The sequence below is a fragment of the Triticum dicoccoides genome, chromosome 3A, assembly GCF_002162155.2.
Source record: "Triticum dicoccoides isolate Atlit2015 ecotype Zavitan chromosome 3A, WEW_v2.0, whole genome shotgun sequence".
Lineage (NCBI taxonomy): Eukaryota > Viridiplantae > Streptophyta > Magnoliopsida > Poales > Poaceae > Triticum > Triticum dicoccoides.
In genome coordinates this window covers 78,387,077-78,405,695 of record NC_041384.1, presented here as the reverse complement: position 1 = coordinate 78,405,695, position 18,619 = coordinate 78,387,077, and the positions used below count along the sequence as shown (strand labels likewise).

Here is an 18,619-nt window from a genome sequence, read left to right as displayed (position 1 = left end):
GCCCGGGTGCGGACGGGCGTTCTGGGCGATCCTCTCGCTCGTCACCGGCAACTTGGCGTGGGGGTTGTACCGCGCGCGCCACAGCAGCGCGCATGACCTCGCCTTCGTGATCATGGCCTACTACCCCACCTACTTCTGTCTCTGGGGGCTCTACGTCTGCACCAGGAGGCGCGAGCTCTTGCGCCGCGACGACGACCCGGCGGCGGCGCCCGAGAGGCGGCGTGCCAGGTTCAGAGTGTGGGCGGCCTCACTGGCGGTGGGCGCCATGATCGTGCTGCAGCTCGCGGGTGACACCCCGGACCTGCCGCCCAAGTTCGCCTTGACCGTGATCGGCTGTCTCGCCATGGCACTCGCCTGGTGCTGCATATACGCCGGCTACAGAGCCCGTGCGGACGCCGCTGGAAGCTGGCCGGAGAAGGATCTTCACGAGGTGTCACCGGAGCACAGGGTTTGAGCTTTGAAGCTTTGAACTGTACATACGTGGAAGCAGCAGGTTGTTTATATTCTTGTTAATCTTGTAACCTTTGTCTCTTGATACTTTTTTTTAAACTGGTATCTTGAAACTTTATTGGTGAACTGTTCCGTCGGCGTCTGTCTATAAACCATACTACCTCTGTATTATAATGTTTTACTTCATCTGTCATCTGTCCTAAAATATTAATGACTCAACTTTATACTAACTCTGTACTAAAGCTAATATAAAATTGAGTCACTTATTTTGGGATGAAGGAAGTATAATAAAAGATGTTTTTTTGACATTTTAAGAAACATCTTATATTATAGTAATGCAGAGGGAGTAACTAGTTGTATGTGTCTATTCTGTAAAGTTTGGCTGATGATTATATTTTTGAGATTTTTTACATCTTTCCGCTGTTGTTTTTTCGTCTCATTTCTTCAACTCTTTCCACCATCGCACAATAATACAGGAACACCCGCATGCCAACAATGTAATCCAACACGACACGCAAAAACATCTTGTCGTCAAAATGCGCTTCTTTTCTCCTATGTGTTTCATAAGCAAAAGTAAAAAAACAAAACAAGGAAACCAAAACCATGTATCAAAATTCTTCAACAACTATCACGCCATGAAGAAGAAGACGGCGAGGGGGATGGGGGCGACCATCCCTGTTCTGACCATAGAACCAGAGAGGTCTTACCTTAGTAGCTTCTTGACAAAGTCGAAGCTGACCGTGCATCGTCAAATAGAGAAGCCATCTTCCCCTAATAATAACTAGCAAAAAAGCCCGTGCGTTGCAACGAGAGAGAAAACATAACACACGCTCTTAACTCAACAATCATCACTCAAGACCACAATAGGTCCATCTTCTTTATTTTTGCGAGGCATCATATTTGTATTGCCGCTTATTCTCCTTCTCATCCTCGCCGGTGATGGCATCAGTGTTCACACAAAACAACAAAAAATGTGTGTTGAATATGGTTAATCCTAAGACGTCTCTCTCTACCTCTCTCCTCCATCTACCTCTCTCTCTCTCTCTAAGAAATCTGTTGTTTTCCCCTGCGACATTTTTCAGAGGTATGCATGCGTAGTTATCGATGTTTTCTTTTCCCTATATAGTTATAGTGGGGTGTTTATTTGCAATCTGGATCGCCGCCGGCATGAAAAAAAGGATCTTGCGCTATAAATTATAAGTTTGCTTCCATAAAAATATTTTAAAAATATTTAACAGGTAAAATAAAAATCATATTTAGATTCAACACATTTTTCTAATAAAATTTCATATATAATATGTTAAAATCAAAGTTACGGTTTAAAAGATATAGATAATTTATAGAATCATTTGGTTGACTCAAATATATTCTAAAATAATATTTTTAAAATACTTAACAAGTAAAAATAATCTCATATTCATATTCTACATATTTTTCTAATCAAATTTCATATATAACATGTTCAAATTGGAGTTACGGTTCAAAAGATATGAATCATTTAAAAAGCATTTTTTTGACTTAAATATGATTCGTTGATGAATTACCTAAAACATTAGGGGGGTTTTGAAAATGTAAAATAACGGTTCGGGTGTGACTTAAATCCGAACGGCGGGTTGATTTCAAGAAAAAAGACAGAGACTTTTGTGTAAAATACGAAAATAACGATTCGTTTTAACTTCAAACAGGACTGCGGGTTGAATTCTCTGAAATAGAAGGACTTTTCTAAAAAACGCCATGACGGCGTTCGTCACAGCATCTTTTAAAAAAGTCCCTCTATTTCAGAGAATTCAACCCACAGTCCTGTTTTAAGTTAAAATCAATTGTTATTTTCGTATCTTTACCTAATAATAAAGCAAATTGGATTTTTTTCGTTCGTCATAGCATTTTTTTAAAAAGTCCCTCTATTTCAGAGAGTTCAACCCGCAGTCTTGTTTTAAGTTAAAACGAATCGTTATTTTCATATTTTACATAAAAGTCCATATCTTTTCTTGAAATCAACCCGCCATCCGGATTTAAGTCACACCCTAACCGTTATTTTACATTTTTTGAAAACCCCCTTGATGTTTTAGATAATTCATCCGCAGATCATATTTAAGTCAAACAAATGCTTCTTAAAATCATTCATATCTTTTAAACCGTAACTCCGATTTAAACATGTTATATATGAAATTTGAATAGAAAAATATGTAAAATATGAATATGAGATTATTTTACCTGTTAAGTATTTTTAAATATTATTTTTAATTATATTTGAGTCAAACTAAATGTTTCTAAATTATCTGTATCTTTTAAACCGTAACTTTGATTTTAACATATTATATATGAAAGTTTATTAGAAAAATATGTGAAATCTAAATATGATGTTAATTTTACCTGTTAAATATTTTTAAAATATTGTTATGGAAGCAAACTTATAATTTATAGCACAAGATTTGTTTTTTTCATACCGGCGGCGATCCGAATTGCAAATAAACACCCCACTATAACCATATACGAAAAAGAAAACATCAATAACTACACATGCATACCTCTGAAAAATGTCGCAGGGGAAAACAACAAATTTTCCATCGCGAGAGTGAGAGAAAGCGAGCGAGAGAGAGAGAGAGAAAGAGAGAGAAAAGGAGAGGGGGGAGAGAGGGAGAGAGAGACGCCTTAGGATTAACCATATTCAAAAACACACGTTTTTTGTTGTTTTATGTGAACACCGAGGCCATCGCTGGCGAGGGTGAGAAGGAGGATAAGCGGCAACACAAATATGTTGTACCAGCTCAGAGCCTAAGTGTTGCAAAACGGTCTAAGCCACGTATAAACGCGTACTGATGGTGTATCCGACCGCTGAGACGTGTGTCAGGGGATGACGTGGCATGCTCTTTTACAAAAAGAACCCTTACTTTTTATTTAATCACGCATATATCCTGTGTGTGTTAAAAAAAGGCCTTGCCACAAAAATAAACGAGATGGACCTATTATGGTCTTGAGTGATGGTTGTTCAGTTAAGAGCGTGTGTTATGTTTTCTCTCCCGTTGCAACGCGCGGGCTTTTTGCTAGTAATAATAACCAACGATTGCTTCTGGTTGTCTGTCATCGGCCTTTTTGCAAAAAGTCCCTCAGTTTCTGCGAAATTAACTCACAGTCCTATTTTAAGTGGATATATGAGAAAACATTTATTTGCAGGAACACCCCTGCATTTGAGAGTATTCAACGTGCGATCCTTATGTTTCTTTTTTTGCGAGTTAATTGCAGGGAACTACCACACTTCAGCACGTCGTAACGAATCAGTACCATTAGTCATTTTTTTGCCATGCAGTACCAGCTCAGAGCCTAAGTGTTGCAAAACGGTCTAAGCCACGTATAAACGCGTACTGATGGTGTATCTGACCGCTGGGACCCGTGTGTCAGGGGATGACGTGGCATGCTCTTTTACAAAAAGAACCCTTACTTTTTATTTAATCACGCATATATCATGTGTGTGTGTGTTAAAAAAAGGCCTTGACACAAAAATAAACGAGATGGACCTATTGTGGTCTTGAGTGATGGTTGTTCAGTTAAGAGCGTGTGTTATGTTTTCTCTCCCGTTGTAACGCGCGGGCTTTTTGCTAGTAATAATAACTAGCTATTGCTTCTGGTTGTCTGTCATCGGCCTTTTTGCAAAAAATCCCTCAGTTTCTGCGAAATTAACCTGCAGTTCTATTTTAAGTGGGTATATGAGAAAACATTTATTTGTAGGAACACCCCTGCATTTGAGAGTATTCAACACGTGATCCTTATGTTTCCTTTTTTGCGAGTTAATTGCAGGGAACTACCACACTTCAGCACGTCGTAACGAATCAATATCATTAGTCATTTTTTTTTTTGCCATGCAGTACCAGCTTAGAGCCTAAATATTGCAAAACGGTCTAAGCCACGTATAAATGCGTACTGATGGTGTGTCTGACCGCTGGGACCCGTGTGTCAGGGGATGACGTGGCATGCTCTTTTACAAAAAGAACCCTTACTTTTTATTTAATCACGCATATATCCTCTGTGCATTAAAAAAAGGCCTTGCCACAAAAACCATGTTTTTCGGGAAATAACAGCCCGCGCATGTGCCGCCGGGTTTCAAACTCGCGACGAGCTGTTGGAGGGGGAAGCTCGCCGTCGCTGCGCTACTACTCGTTTTGCGGTAACAAGCACACGTAAATATTTTTGTACTTTGTGTCATTCGGTTTTTTCTACAAAGTAGAAAATCACGCGCCGGTCCGCCAGAAATCTCGATCTCGCGCACGTTTGCTTGCGCATCCTATGCGTCAACGTACGGGTATACGTCTTTAAACTCCGTGCCGTTCCGGTTTTTATACGATACTAACAAAAATATTATATGACATTAAAAAAAGTTTGTCGCGCCGTATAATTGAAAATATGTTCATTGCATGATATATTAAAAAGTTCATCGTTTATATATTGAACATTTTATAATATACAATGTCTGAAGAATAAACCTGCTGGTCTCTGCCTTGTTTTTGGTTGATGTTCAAAATTTTTAAAATTACTCTGAAAGGTAAATAAAGTGTTTGTGCATTTGAAGAAAAAATGTTCAGAACATTTTTGGGAAATGTTGAACGCGTATTTAACAATTGTAAATGTATTTTATAAAATGTTCGTCATGCATTATAAAATTTATTACGATTACACAATAATTTTTAGTACATGTTATCATTTTTTTGAATAACTGTGCATTAAAAAAATACAACAAATATATGCAGTAACTGTGAGTTGGGCATATAATTTTTTTAATTGTGTATTTCAAAAGTATATTGATGATGCATAATAATTGTGCATGCGTGTGATCCTGAGTGAAGACACATAAATTTTTTCTTACATTTGTGTTTTAATCCACATAAATTTTAGAAAAAAGTTCATACTTGGCACTAAATAATACTAACCCACATAAAAACTTACCGTGCATGGGTCTGGTGCTTTTCACTAAATAGTAGTAACATATAATTCCAAAAAAACTGATAAAGAATGTGCTGGCCTCAGAAAAAAAATATGTTGGCCTCACTGGGCCGCGATTGGGCCGTCCTGCAGCCCATGCTACGCTGGCTCGTCTACCTTGAGGGGATCTGGGACTCGGGGACGAGGCACACAGCGGCGGGGTTCGGATCCAGCGCTGGTTTCCCGTTCGGGCACCGGCGACCACGCCGCTGTGCGGCCCTCAACCCTCGTCGCCTAACACCAGATCTGGGCGACGCCCACGCCGCCACCATCTCCAACCCGTGCGTCCCACCAGCGTCGCCGACCACCACTGCCCTGGCGAGCTAGCAAAGAGGAGAGGAAATAAAGGAGAAGGGAGAGGGGCACCGGGGCTCTGGCGAGCCAGCGGCTGCTCCGGCGAGCCAGCGACTGGTCTCCGGCGAGGGGAGGCCGGCAAGGTCGAGGTGGCGGGGCTTTGAGTGATTAAATTTACAACAAGGGTGTTTTCTGTAAAAAAATATGCCAAGTTTGCTTCTGGCACACAGGTCCCAGCGGTTATATACACTGTCAATACGTGTTTATACATGGCTTAGATCGTTTTGATACTAAGTATTAGTGATAAGATTATAGAAAACGAGTTTTTAGCTGATTTCTAGGAAAACCGGTTTTGCTATCCTTTTTATGGAAAACGTGTTTACAGCAAACTTTGTTTGGGTTAGGAAAATTAATAAACTGGGTCCGTAAAGTTTTGTGTTTGGATAGCAAACATTAGTCTTATACTTCCTCACTTGTGACCTTCTTTGCTTTGCGACTTCCAACCTTGATATCGTACCATACGAGTCCACCGTTCAGACTGCTGCTGTAGTTTCTTCCGGCCTCCATGACTCCGCGTGCGACCTTCAGCGGGCGCTTCCCCTGGTATCGGAGGTCATCTCTCCGGGCTACTTCTTGCCTCCCCATGGACTCCACTGACTCAACGCACGACCGACGGCAAGGGCTTCCGTTGGCCTCCGAGGTTGTCGCCCTCCCCTGCACTAACCCTTCCTCCCGTCGCTTCCCCTCCGACCTCCACTTATTCTGAACGCAGCCGCCGGCGAGGGCTTCCGCTGGTCCTCAGTTCGTCATCCCCCTGCACGACTCCGCACGCAGCCACCGGCGAGGGCTTCCGCTGGTCCTCGAGTTTGTCACCCCCCTGTACTGACTCTTCCGCCGGCTGCATCTCGCGTCCCCTCCGGCTTGCACGACTCCACACGCAGCCACCGGCGAGGGCTTCCGCTGGTCCCCGAGTTCGTCATCCTCCTATACCGACTCTTCCGCCGGCTGCATCCCGCGTCCCCTCCGGCCAGCACGACTCCACACGCAGCCGCCGGCGAGCGATTGCTCTACTCCCCGAGGTCATCGGGCTAAGCGCCCTCGTTGTGCCCCCTTCATCCCGGCCAGGAAGCGCGCTCTGTTTCCGTTGGAATCCAGATTATGTAAATCGCGTTTGTGGAAAAACAAGTAATAGTCGTTTTTCCATATACCTGAAATCTGGGTTTTTGGAAAACTAAGTTTTCTGCATACGCGGATTAGTTGGAGTTGCCAAACAGGATTTTAGTTTTGTTACACCGTTTCCTTGGTTTGTAGAGATCCGGTTTTGTATATACTACCTATCTAAACAACGCCTTAGGCTCTGAGCTGGTACTGCATGGCAAAAAAATGACCAAGTGTGGTAGTTCCCTGCAATTAACTCTTTTTTGCAGGGGGCGGCCATGGGGAGGGGAGGCGAATCGGGGAGGCGATGCTGTGCTCCGGCGCCGGATCAAGCTGCGGGGGAGGCGGGAGCCACGCGAGGAGACGAAGGAGGAGAAAATGAAGAGGCATGGAGGAGAGGCGGGCGAGCGGGAAGGGCTGGGGCGTCGCCCACGACGCCGAGCTTGACGGCGGCCTTGCGATGGTGCAGTCGGCGAGGACCTGTCGGATCTGGCCGGATCCGGTGGGAAATTGCACGCAAGGGGCGGATCTGGAAGGAAGACGGCCGGAGCTTGGAGCACAATGGCTGGTGGACGCGCCATGGCCCACGCCGGCGAGAGAAGAGAGAGATGAGTGGGAGAGAAAAGAGAGGACGGGAAGGAGATGAGAGGCCAGATGGAGAGAGAAGGGAGTGGTGGTCACTTCAACGGGCTGCAGCGTGGCACCGCCCCGGCCGCTGAGCCCGCCCGACCGCCCCATCGCCGAGTCGCCACCCCCACTGACTGCCCCGTGCTCGCCCTTAGACCAAGTCGAGCCAGCGATCGTTGCCCACATCACCGAACCTCTCTCCCCTTCTCCACCCCAGCAAGCACACACGCTTGGAGGCGCCAAGGAGCTCGCCGGCAACACTCAGCAGACGTAGGAGAGCTGCGTGCATGGTGCGTTTGAATGTGCGGACGCGAGGCAGTGGAGGGCTCAGCAAGGTTTGGTTTCGGCTCCAAATTGTTTTCAGAATCATCTTCTAATCTAATCTAATGGCCGTTTCTGCTGCAGTTAACAAATTATATTGCCTTGTACTACTTTTTAACAACTTGGCTCCTACGAAGACTAATGGAAGGATCATCAGACCAACGTAGTCAAATTGGCTGCTTCAAATTTTTGGGTATGTGCATTGACGGTTTACCTTAATGCCAGTAATTCTTGATTTTCGCTTCATATATGAAATGGTTTAAGTAGCTCTTGATGAATATCTTTCGGTACACCTGTAAGTTCTGTAGCAAATGGTTCTTAGCAATTCTGATTGTACACTGAAATTTAGGTGCTTTTGGAGAGCTGATTGTACAATAAAATGATGTACCTTGCAATATCATTTTTCTCGCAAATGATGAAATTCAGAGCATCTAAGTCTTAAATTTATCTGCTAAAATATTGATATCTATCCTTCATGTTGTCCGGTAAGTTGAGATGTGCATTGCTTAATTATGTGATTACAGCCTTGGAGCTGATCAGCAGCACGCGGACATGCATCAGGAAGCCGACGGACAGCCAGAGCAGGAAGGCGTGGATCTTGAGCTGCAGCGACAACAACAACTTGGGCGTTGCCTGCAAAAAAAAACAACAGTTCAAGTGCTCAATCAAGTGTAAGTTTGCATTCAGTCAATTATTGCAGTTCTACAATGACACATTCAGATTCTTGCATCCAAAGTTAGATAGGAACAGGGAAAGAATCTCCAACGCTTATTTACATGGGAAAGAACACTCTTGTAACTTTGGTTCAGATCCTCAGTCTATCTAAAGCACCATAGATTGAGTTTGCAAGCAAAAGGATCACACAATCTGACATTACAAGGAGCAGTCTTTTTCTTCACATCTTTGTTTTAGCTTGCATCCGACAGTTGTGTGATCCAAGATTCGGCAACCAAAACTGAACTTATGACTACATGAGTGCATGAAGAACTGTTAATAACTCTTATTTGACTAATCTTTGGATTGACTGGAGATGAGATTCTCTGGCTTTGGGGATGGTCCTTTGGCGTTCTATTGGGGTTCTATTCATGTGCACTAGGCACTTCTCAACACTTCAATAATTATTCTAGAACCTCTTTAAATTTGCAATGCTCATCAGATTGTACAGGTTTTGCAGTCAACTATTCAGATTATTGACTAGGGACGATATTTTCAGTCCTACTGAGTCTGCAAAGGATGCGCCAAGCCAAGATTAATTATGGTTTTTGTAAATTGCATCGGTTTACTTATGTACCTGCTCCTTAGATGATTGTGAATTTGTGATTCAGTCGTGGAAATTTTGGTGCTTTCTTCGAGTGTCCTGAAAAATGGTTCAACGCGTGTTTGCCAGAAACTGTAGATTAGCAAGACTAACGAGTGTTGAGCATGTCAATCTATGTGTGGGCACGAGTGAAAATGTAAATCATGTTAGAGACGAGTTTCTGGAAAAAGTCCCGGAGACGCGCTGCTGCTGCTGCTGCTCTTGATAGCCAAAGTGGAGGCTGCAGTTCTAAGACTTCAAGGAGGAAAGAATACATGGTTGCTTCTTGGAAAGGTGAGTTGTTTCCCTGCAGAAAAATAAATCTCTTAGAGTTGTTTAACTGAACCTGTTCCACTGTCATTGTTGTGTTCAGATAAAAATTGTTATTGGTCACTCAATCCTAAGCTGTTGTGGATTAATTTGATTTGAATTGGATTGTACTCCAAGAGTCCACAAGATGTCATTTCCGAATGTGGTACTAATTTCAGAACATAGCACCATTTTCTAAAAATAAGGTTGGGCAACATGAGCCAACCACATGGATGTTTCAAGAGGAATAAACTCACTGTAGCTGCCGAATTGGTATTAGTAAGTTGCTGTTCCAACTTCCTAGAGAACCACAGGTTTTTTTTTACTATTATTAGCTGCAGCACATGGTGACAATGACGAGCACTTGTATTTTTAAGTGTTGCACCTCTTTTTCGTTGACCTTTGATTCATGTATATATGTAAATTATATTGAAATGTATCATAGCAAATGTGAATACATAACTCTATGGTTGATGTCTCTATTGATATTGATGTGTCTATTAATATTAAGTTCTTTTTTCATTGGTTTCTTATTTTTCCTGACAGTTATACCAGACTGGGATATATCACCTCCCTATTTTGCCAAAGTTTTTTTTACACACTACTTTGTCAAACCTGACACCCACATAACCCTTGCTCACAGTCCAACTATGAACACGTCACTTAAGTATCCCACTAAGAATATTTTTTTGCATTGTTAAACGTGCATCGCACGTGCATTGTTAAATATCACATGATGTGGGTTGTGCAAAAAACAGCTGCAGAAAAATATATTTTCAAAAAACAAAACATTAAAAAAATATTATACAGAAAAATGCTATTACACCTCAAAAAACAAAACATTATTACCCCTAAAAAAACTCTTTGCAAGAAAAGCATCTGTTCGAAAAATGATCTTTGTCATAAATGTGTTCACATTTCATAAAAATGTTAACTATTCTTAAAAAATATTTCAATTCTTATGTAAACATTACCTTCTATTTTAAAAAAGAAAATTTTAACATTTAACATTATCATTGAAGTTTATTACAATTGGATATAAAATGGTGCATAATGGCACGGGAGGCAGGTTCTGCCATTTTTCGCCCGGTGCAACGCACGGACATGTGTACTAATAAGGCCAAAACATGATCCGTTGACATCCACTCCGCCAATCAACGCCGGCCAAGAACACCTACCTAGACGAAGCATAGACATAAGCTAGACTTAAGACCTGGCCCTTACTGAAGCTCCACATATCCTCCACAAAACACTAATCAGCATCGTCAGACCGAGGACAGGAAGGAGACATCTTATTCCATGCCGTTGATGACATCATCGTCTCGCCACTAGCGACCAAACATCTAGATTGAGCCATGCCCAAAACTAGGACGACCCAGACATGGCCACTCTCAAACCAGGGTCACCAAAGCTCGTCGACGTTAGAAGGCATCCAGAGGCGAGAGCGGAATCGGAGGTGGCGGCACTTACATGGAAACCCTTAGGGCATCTCCAGTCACGCCCCAGGAAGGCCTCTTCAGGCGTTTTTTTTGCGCCGGCGCCGAAAAATTGGCCCAGTCGCGTCCTAGGAGCCCGATTTTCGCCAGCTTGGACCGAAAACAGCGGCGGCGGACCCAGACCGAACCCGGCGCGCTGGGGGGCGTCGGGGCAAACTATTTTGGCGCGAAACAGCCGCGGGCCCGCCGCGTCAGCGACTCTACCCTCTTCTCGGCCCTTCGTCGTCCTCATCGCCTTGTTTCCCGCGTCGAATCAATGTCAAAGCTGCCGCGCTGCCGCGCCGGTCAGCCTGCGTCATTGATGCCTCACGGGCGGCGCAGTGAAGACCGGATGACGCGCGTCCCTCGCCCTCCCTCGCCCGCCACGCGTACTCACGGCGGCTCGCGCACGGGCGGCGCCTCGGCCTATATAAGACGCGCTCCAGAGCACTCAGCGACTCGTACTCTCTCGCCGTCGTCGTTCCTCCCTCGCCTCTCTCTCGCCGTCGTCGTTCCTCCCTCTCCCCTCTCTCGCCGTCTCCAGCACCCATGGCCGAGCGCTTCCCAGGCGACGGCGTAGCGGCGAACGGCTTCGGCCGCCGCCATCTTCACGAGAGCGAGGCTCGCCTCCTTTTCGAGGCCGAGTACCCGGTCCCGCCAGACATGCGGGTACCCGGGGCGTGGAGGATCAGCGCCGGCGGCGTGCCGGTGCCCCCGATACCCACCGGCGCGGCGCGGCGTGCGGAGATCGCACGCATCCGCTCGTCCCTACCGCGTGCGGCGAGGGAGGGACCACGGTATGTCCCTGACAGCCCGCTCTGGGAGCCCTACTTCCGCCGCCGTCACGCCGAGCAGCTCGAGGCCACCAACGGCGTCGAGCCCTCCGGCAGGCTCAACGCCGTCGGCCGGCGTCGGTGGTGGGGCGTGCCCGGGCGCACGTTGGAGGCCGTCCTCGAGTACATCGAGGGCGGCAACACGCCGCGCCTCGAGTACCCCGCTCCCCCGTCCTTCACACGCCGCCGGGGAAGCTCCTGGACCCCGAGGCGCATGGAGACCGGGGGGTCCTCCTCCTCGTCCGGTGGCTCCCCCTGCCTCCACCTCCGCCCCAGGGCGCGCCTGTCAGCGCGCGCACCCGCAGCTCCGGCGTCCGCATCGGCGACAATGCCTCCCCCACCGGCCGCTTCGTCCTCGTCGAGCCCAAGCCGGAGCCCAAGCCGGAGCCCAGCCTCCCCGTGGAGTATGAGGAGATAGCCCGGCGTGGCTTCTCCGACGAGGACGCCCTGCGGTGGGCGCGGGACGACTACCTCCGCGACGAGATGGTCCGGCAGCGCCGGGCCCTGGAGGAGATCGCCGCCCGCAAGCGTGGGCGCGAGGACGAGCACGGCGTCGTGGTCCTCAGCGACGACGACGACGACGCCCCCGGACCGTCCAACCCGCCACGCCAACCGGGGGAGGGATGCAGCAGGGACGGCGGAGGCGTCGGCGGGGGCGACAACGACGACGACGACGGCGATGACTACACGCGGTTCTACCGCCTCCTCGGCATGTAGAATTGCGTGGGCGGGCGGCGAGGGAGACGGTGGGGGTAGCCCGCGGTAGTTTTCCCTTTTTTGTAAACTATGTTTAAATTTGAATGAACTCGCCGATATTTGCGTTAAATTTGAGTTGTGTTTGCGCCGTATTTGACTTTTTTTAAATCCCGTGGGGGGCCGCGACTGGGGGCATCACGTCCCCAGTGCACGGTTTAGCGCCGGTGCGCTCCCAGGAGGCGATTTTTTTCCCCTCTTAAGGGGCCAACGGCTGGAGATACCCTTACCACCTTTCTTTCTAAAGAGGTAGAAGGCGAGAGATAATTCATTGCATATTTCTTGTGTTGCTCTTTTACATGTGCCGGATCACAATATGTCTATCCAAAAAAATCAGCAAAAGTAAAAAAAAAACACCTTGTCACTAAGCGAGTTGGAACTTGGAAGCTAGTACCCAGTTGGCCATGATCATATCTGAGGAGGCGTGGGGAGCGTTCGAAGTATCAAATGCGCTTCCCGGTCTCGTCCTATCGTGGACAGAGACTAGTCAGTAGTCAGTAGTCAGTACAGAGTCGTACTTGATGGCTACTACTCCCTCCGTTTCGAATTACTCCCTCCGTTCCGAATTACTTGTCTTAGATTTATCTAGATACAGAGGTATCTAGCACTAAAATGGGTCTAGATACATCCGTATCTAGACAAATCCAAGACAAGTAATTTGGAACGGAAGGAGTACTTTTTTAGATTTGTCTAGATACGAATGTATCTAGCACTAAAATGAGTCTAGATATATCTATATCTAGACAAATTCAAGACAAATAATTCGAAACGGAAGAAGTAGATATCAATCATCTCTATATGCACCAACGTTTTTTCTATACGGTGTTGCTACTTCTTCGACTGAAATATTGCCAGGACTCATTCTCACCGGCCGTCGGATCAATGAAATAATTAATTAAATGTTCGTGTTCACGATAAATGCGTTCAAGTTGCATGCATAGGCTTGGGCTTTTTCTATTTTCTTCGTGTGGCCTTTTGTTTTGTTGTATGGGCTTTATTAATAGGTCATCAGGTCTCACATGCTAGTATTGTTATCTTCATTTCTTTTTTCAGTTTTTGTTTTTATTGGGATGTTGTTGTGGCCCATTTTTTTTTTGGTAGATGCATTTGGTTGTACCTTTCCGAAACTGACCCACGTGAGGTTCCTACATAGGCAGACTTTTTGGTTTGATCTTCTTTTTCTCTGGTTTCTTCAAAATAAATTATGTTTTCCCTTTTCTATTTCCTTTCTAGTTTTAGTTTTCTTTTTCTTTTTCTGTTTTCCCATTTCATATTTACTAAAGGTTTTTTTTCAATATACATGAATAGTTATAAAATCATATACAAATATATAAAAGTACATGTTATATGAAGAATTGAACACTATTTAATACGTATTACACAATTATTTATGCAATTTCTCTCGCGCATAACTATAGTTGCCCACTCCTGGGTTGTGCGTAGTTGGATGTTCACCCCCAGTGTGCAACTCTTTTGCTAAATTGTTTAATATCTTTTTTCAATATTTTTCTTTTGTTCTCTTTTATTTGTATTTTTAATTTCTATCTTTTTTGCCTGGGCTTATTCATTTTTTTCCCGCCCAAATGTGCCTCTGACTACAACCGCATGTCTTCAAACATTGGCAGAGATGGCGGCCTCTGTGATTAAATTCCCCATAGGTTTCCCTTTATAATTTCTTCGAACTATAATATGTTGCATCATATAACTACTCCCTCCGTTCCTAAATACTTGTCTTTCTAGGCATTTCAACAAATGACTACATACGGAGCAAAATGAGTGAATCTACACTCTAAAATATGTCTACATACATCCGTATGTAGTAGTCATTTGAAATGTCTAGAAAGACAAATATTTAGGAACGGAGGGAGTAGTAATTTGTTGTCACCTGCAAGTGTGTTCACCATTCATTTCAAGGAGCTATAATCAAACAAAACAAGAAATACCAGAGAAAATAGGGTCAACCAATGACCGAGCACCTCATTCTCATATTTCCCTTTGTTTTTGTAGTGGAACTCATTGACCCAAGCCTTTCACTATTTTTCCGGTCGCACTTGGAATTTTGCTAGGTGTGTTCCTCCATATAAGATTAGCATACTCTGGATGATCGACAAAAGGATTTCGGTTGTGCTGGTAAAGGCTACAAACTCTATCATTCCGACGTTGCTCTGATCTCGATGGTGGATCTAGTTCATTCCATTGTAGAAGAGCTGAAAGGAGGCCCATCCTCCTCCTTTCTAAATAAACAAGCAACAAATATTTGGCATTACTAAAGAAGCAATGCAATGTGACTGAAGTATGAAATAATTGACATATATCATGTATGCAGCTAATAATACATGTGTGTGTCAGGCCAATATATCTCTTATATATCTATATCTATACCAATACAAAAATCACCACTACCTTGAAATCTGAATGATCTTCTGCAGCCATCTAGCTATAACCAGGCAATTCTTAAACTTAGTTTTATTTCCCTCCCCCCACAATGTAGCCTTTTTGTTGACCCTCTGTACAATGAACATTAATTTTTAATTTAAGAAAGCACCAGGAGCCTCTCCTGCTGCATTGTGTTGCTCAAAAGGAGATGATTGGTGAGAATACTACTAATTTATCTCAGTTAGTCAAAAAAAAGAAAATGTTATGAAAAAATACACCAGATGTATGAACTACTTACGAATACTTGGCGAATCCGAAAGTTCCAAATGTGGGGCTGCATCTTTCTGTCCAGATCCATAGCTCACAGCCATGTACATCAGGGACCTAGCTACATCTCCACGCACCTGAAGAAAGTAAAAAATAAAATAAAAAACCTGGAAACATTGGTACTCCAAATTGTGAAACCTTACAAGAACAATTGCTCTTCACATGGTCAAAGCCCAGTGGTATTCATGTACAGATGTGCTACTGGACTTTCACTGGTTGCAGTTGACATTCCAACTAATTTAATATAATCTGAAACTTGAAACCCATTTTTAGAATAAGTCCCTCCTATTTATGGCACATAAGTGCAGTTCTCAGTTCTTGCAACTGAAGATATTGCTCAAACGAATATTATAGGTCATATAAAATGTGACACAAATATGGATGAACAATCTGGATAACACATGTGTGTTTCATTATTTGGACAAAGGTTTTTAATACCTGAAAAGGGGGTGCCCATCTTTCACTGTCTGTTTCAGTGTCAGGTGCAGCTTCACGATTTGCTGGCCTTGCACATTTTTTCGACGTCGCCGCACATCCTCCATAATACTTGTTTCCCCTGGACGAATTCACTGAAACAGCATTTCTATATTCAGATAAACATTTGTTTCTCCTCAGGCAAGAAAGCAAACCATTAAATCTGTCACTGATGGAGCACTGTTATCATACTGAAAGAGGAGTTTTCTATGCTCATGGAGTACTTTGGATCAACTACACCGTACAAACCAACTGACCATTGGCATCCGCAGGACGAATGTTGTGCAGATCGGTTAGAGAAGGATGGCGGGTTAGCCCATATGATCGCGGCCAGAGGTGTTCTCCTACACAGCAAAATGCACAAAATATGGCTAGGAAATAACGCAAAGAAAAGATGAACCCATCCTGTCTTGACAAGTCGAGCAAAATTTCAGAATGCAATTACGCAACTCACTGTTCCATCCATCCGACTTGCCTGCCAAGAGCTTCGGCACGGCTCTCTGCGAGTATATCTCGATCCTGGAACAAAGCACCGCAGCTTAAATCAAGTGAGTAACCAAGAGCAAGTGATATATTAGACTGTTATAGACTGTTGGAGAGAAGCATACACTTCAGAGGAGGCTTCTGGGTGGTCTGCATCAGCTGCATCCAGAATCTTGAGCGCTTCCCACACCTACTAAAGATCCATACATCACTTGTAATCATTGTCTGCTCATTCCAACCCAAATGTATTTCACCAAATGAGCACGAAAGCAGATAGCTAGAGGCAAACCAACATCTTTGTAGCGCAGTGAGGCGTGAGGCGAGACGACAGCGCCGAGCTTCGCCATCAGCACGTCACCGGACAAGCCCTCCATGCCCTCGTAATACCTCCGGACGTCTTCGCAGGGATACGGGGTACTCGGCTTCAGACGCTCGCCCATGGAGGAGGCATGGGCAGGGATGATATCCGGAGGACAGAGCACGAGCGCGAGAGCGGCGGCGGCGGCGAGCGCGCGGAGGCAACGTGGCAACCATGGCCGGCGGCAGGAGCGCGCGGATCCCAGTGAGAACAAGATGGACTGGGGTGGTTCAGGGGTGGTTTTCTTAACGCATCGAGCGAGGATTGGGCGGGAGACAGAAGGGGAGCGGATTGTTCTACCGGAGAGCGTGCCGGGAGCGGGGGAGAAGATAACGGCGGCGAAGGCCAACATTTCTTCGTAAGGCTCCTCTATCTCGAAAATGGCTATTTTTTTTAAATAATACATTTTCTTATTAATTTGCACAAATATCTCGAAAATAATACACCGTCGGCCCGCAGCAGGCCGAGTAGACCTAGTCGGCCCACAACAGGCCGACTGAGACCATATCGGCTAGCTGCTGGCCGATTGGCCTGTCGGCCACCAGTTCAGGTCCAGTTGGCCAGTAGTGGGCCGACAGAGTCTAATTGGCCTGCTGTGGGCCGACAGCGACTAATTGGCCAGCTGCGGGCCGACAGGGACTAATTGGCCTGCTGTGGGCTGACTGGTGCATGCCATCATTTTTTTCCCGAACACTCCCTGGATTTTTTTTATAAACTACGACGTATTTCGTGCAACCCTTTGCCCGTAATATTTTCCCGCCATATGTTCGCGCCAACTCTTTCCCGCCATATGTTCGTGCCAACTCTTTCCCACAACCCGTTTCCCGCCATATGTTCGCGCCAGCTCTTTCCCGCCACCCGTTTCCCGCCAATCGTTTCCCGCCAATACCGCAGTCGTTCTTTCCCGCCATTTTCTCATCCCTACCTATAAAACCCCCTTCAGACAGAGGAGGATAAGCATTCCAGTGTAGTGTAGTTGAGATGTCCCATTATCCTTTTGATCGTAGTTTTCACCCTGAGATGAGCAGGACTCTTCTGAGGCTAGCTACCGATTTCAGGATGGACAATAGGATAGTTCCATGGGACGAACTCACCGGTAGTGACACCATAATGAATGAGTTGGCTCATAAATTACGTATGTCTGGGTGGCCTGAAAGGATCTATGAGGAGGTACGTATAGAACTTCTTAGGTTACATGCAAGGTGGAAGAAGGTAGTGGAGCAGGAGAGTGAAACTTTCAGAAGGACTGCAGAAAAGCATCCATTTTTATGGACTGAGGAGAGCGAGGACGAAGATGATATCTTCATGCCGCCGCTTCCGGGTTCTGCATCGTCAAAGAGCAAGAGTTTTGCATCGTCCAAGGGCAAGAGTACTGCATCCTCGAAGGGCAAGAGTTCTGCATCGTCCAAGGGTAAGAGTTCTACATCCTCGAAGGGCAAGAGTTCTGCATCGACGGAGGATGACGATGATGACTTCATGTAGTTTTTATGATGTATGTTGTAATTTTAGTCGTATGTACCGTTAATTTAGATGTAGTTCTATCTAGTTGTTTATACTGTCTTGTTGTACCAGCATTATGTTCTATCTAAATATGATGTTGTAGTTCGGATAACAGAGTACTAAAATAAAGTAGGCATATGTCTCATACATAAGTACATAGTCATTTGTCTCATATATAGAATAGACATAAGTCTCATACATAAGTAGATGGTCATGTTATTGGGTTTCGTAGTAATTTCAAAAAAATTCCTACGCACACGCAAGATCATGTGATGCATAGCAACGAGGGGAGGGGGGGAGTGTGATCTACATACCTAGTAGATCGACAACAGAAGCGTTTGGTTGATGTAGTCGTACGTCTTCACGAACCGACCGATCAAGCACCGAAACTACGGCACCTCCGAGTGTAGCACACGTTCAGCTCGATGATGATCCCCGGACTTCGATCCAGCAAAGTGTTGGGGAAGAGTTCTGTCAGCACGACGGCGTGGTGACGATCTTGATGCACTACAGCAGCAGGGCTTCGCCTAAACGCCGCTACATTATTATCGAGGACTATGGTGGCTGGGGGCGCCGCACACGGCTAAGGAATAGATCACGTGGATCAACT

The 18,619-nt window shown here is 45.2% G+C and overlaps 2 protein-coding genes across 4 annotated transcripts; one reads left to right on the top strand and one right to left on the bottom strand.

The window, feature by feature from the left end:
* The first annotated feature begins 7,179 nt into the window (after positions 1 to 7,179).
* On the top strand, positions 7,180 to 9,895 carry LOC119267264. Of its 2 annotated transcripts, XR_005132356.1 has the most exons (4): positions 7,180 to 7,838; positions 7,909 to 8,017; positions 8,349 to 9,415; positions 9,495 to 9,895. XR_005132356.1 is itself a non-coding variant. In XM_037548628.1 (3 exons), exons 1-3 carry the CDS (start codon positions 7,791 to 7,793, stop codon positions 8,648 to 8,650), a joined length of 459 nt encoding a protein of 152 aa, XP_037404525.1. In that variant the 5' UTR covers positions 7,182 to 7,790; the 3' UTR covers positions 8,651 to 9,895. The 2 variants fall into 2 exon arrangements, 1 of the variants encoding a protein (XP_037404525.1); XM_037548628.1 differs by having other exon boundaries at positions 7,182 to 7,838; positions 8,349 to 9,895.
* Positions 9,896 to 14,383: 4,488 nt separating this feature from the next.
* Positions 14,384 to 16,863, bottom strand: LOC119267263 (extracellular ribonuclease-like). Of its 2 annotated transcripts, XM_037548626.1 has the most exons (8): positions 16,445 to 16,863; positions 16,277 to 16,341; positions 16,123 to 16,187; positions 15,926 to 16,012; positions 15,633 to 15,763; positions 15,166 to 15,271; positions 14,895 to 14,998; positions 14,586 to 14,725 (listed from the first exon to the last, which is right to left on the bottom strand). In XM_037548626.1, exons 1-7 carry the CDS (start codon positions 16,859 to 16,861, stop codon positions 14,958 to 14,960), a joined length of 912 nt encoding a protein of 303 aa, XP_037404523.1. In that variant the 5' UTR covers positions 16,862 to 16,863; the 3' UTR covers positions 14,586 to 14,725; positions 14,895 to 14,957. The 2 variants fall into 2 exon arrangements, with proteins under 2 accessions (XP_037404524.1, XP_037404523.1); XM_037548627.1 differs by lacking the exon at positions 14,895 to 14,998 and having other exon boundaries at positions 14,384 to 14,725.
* Between the last annotated feature and the right edge of the window lie 1,756 nt (positions 16,864 to 18,619).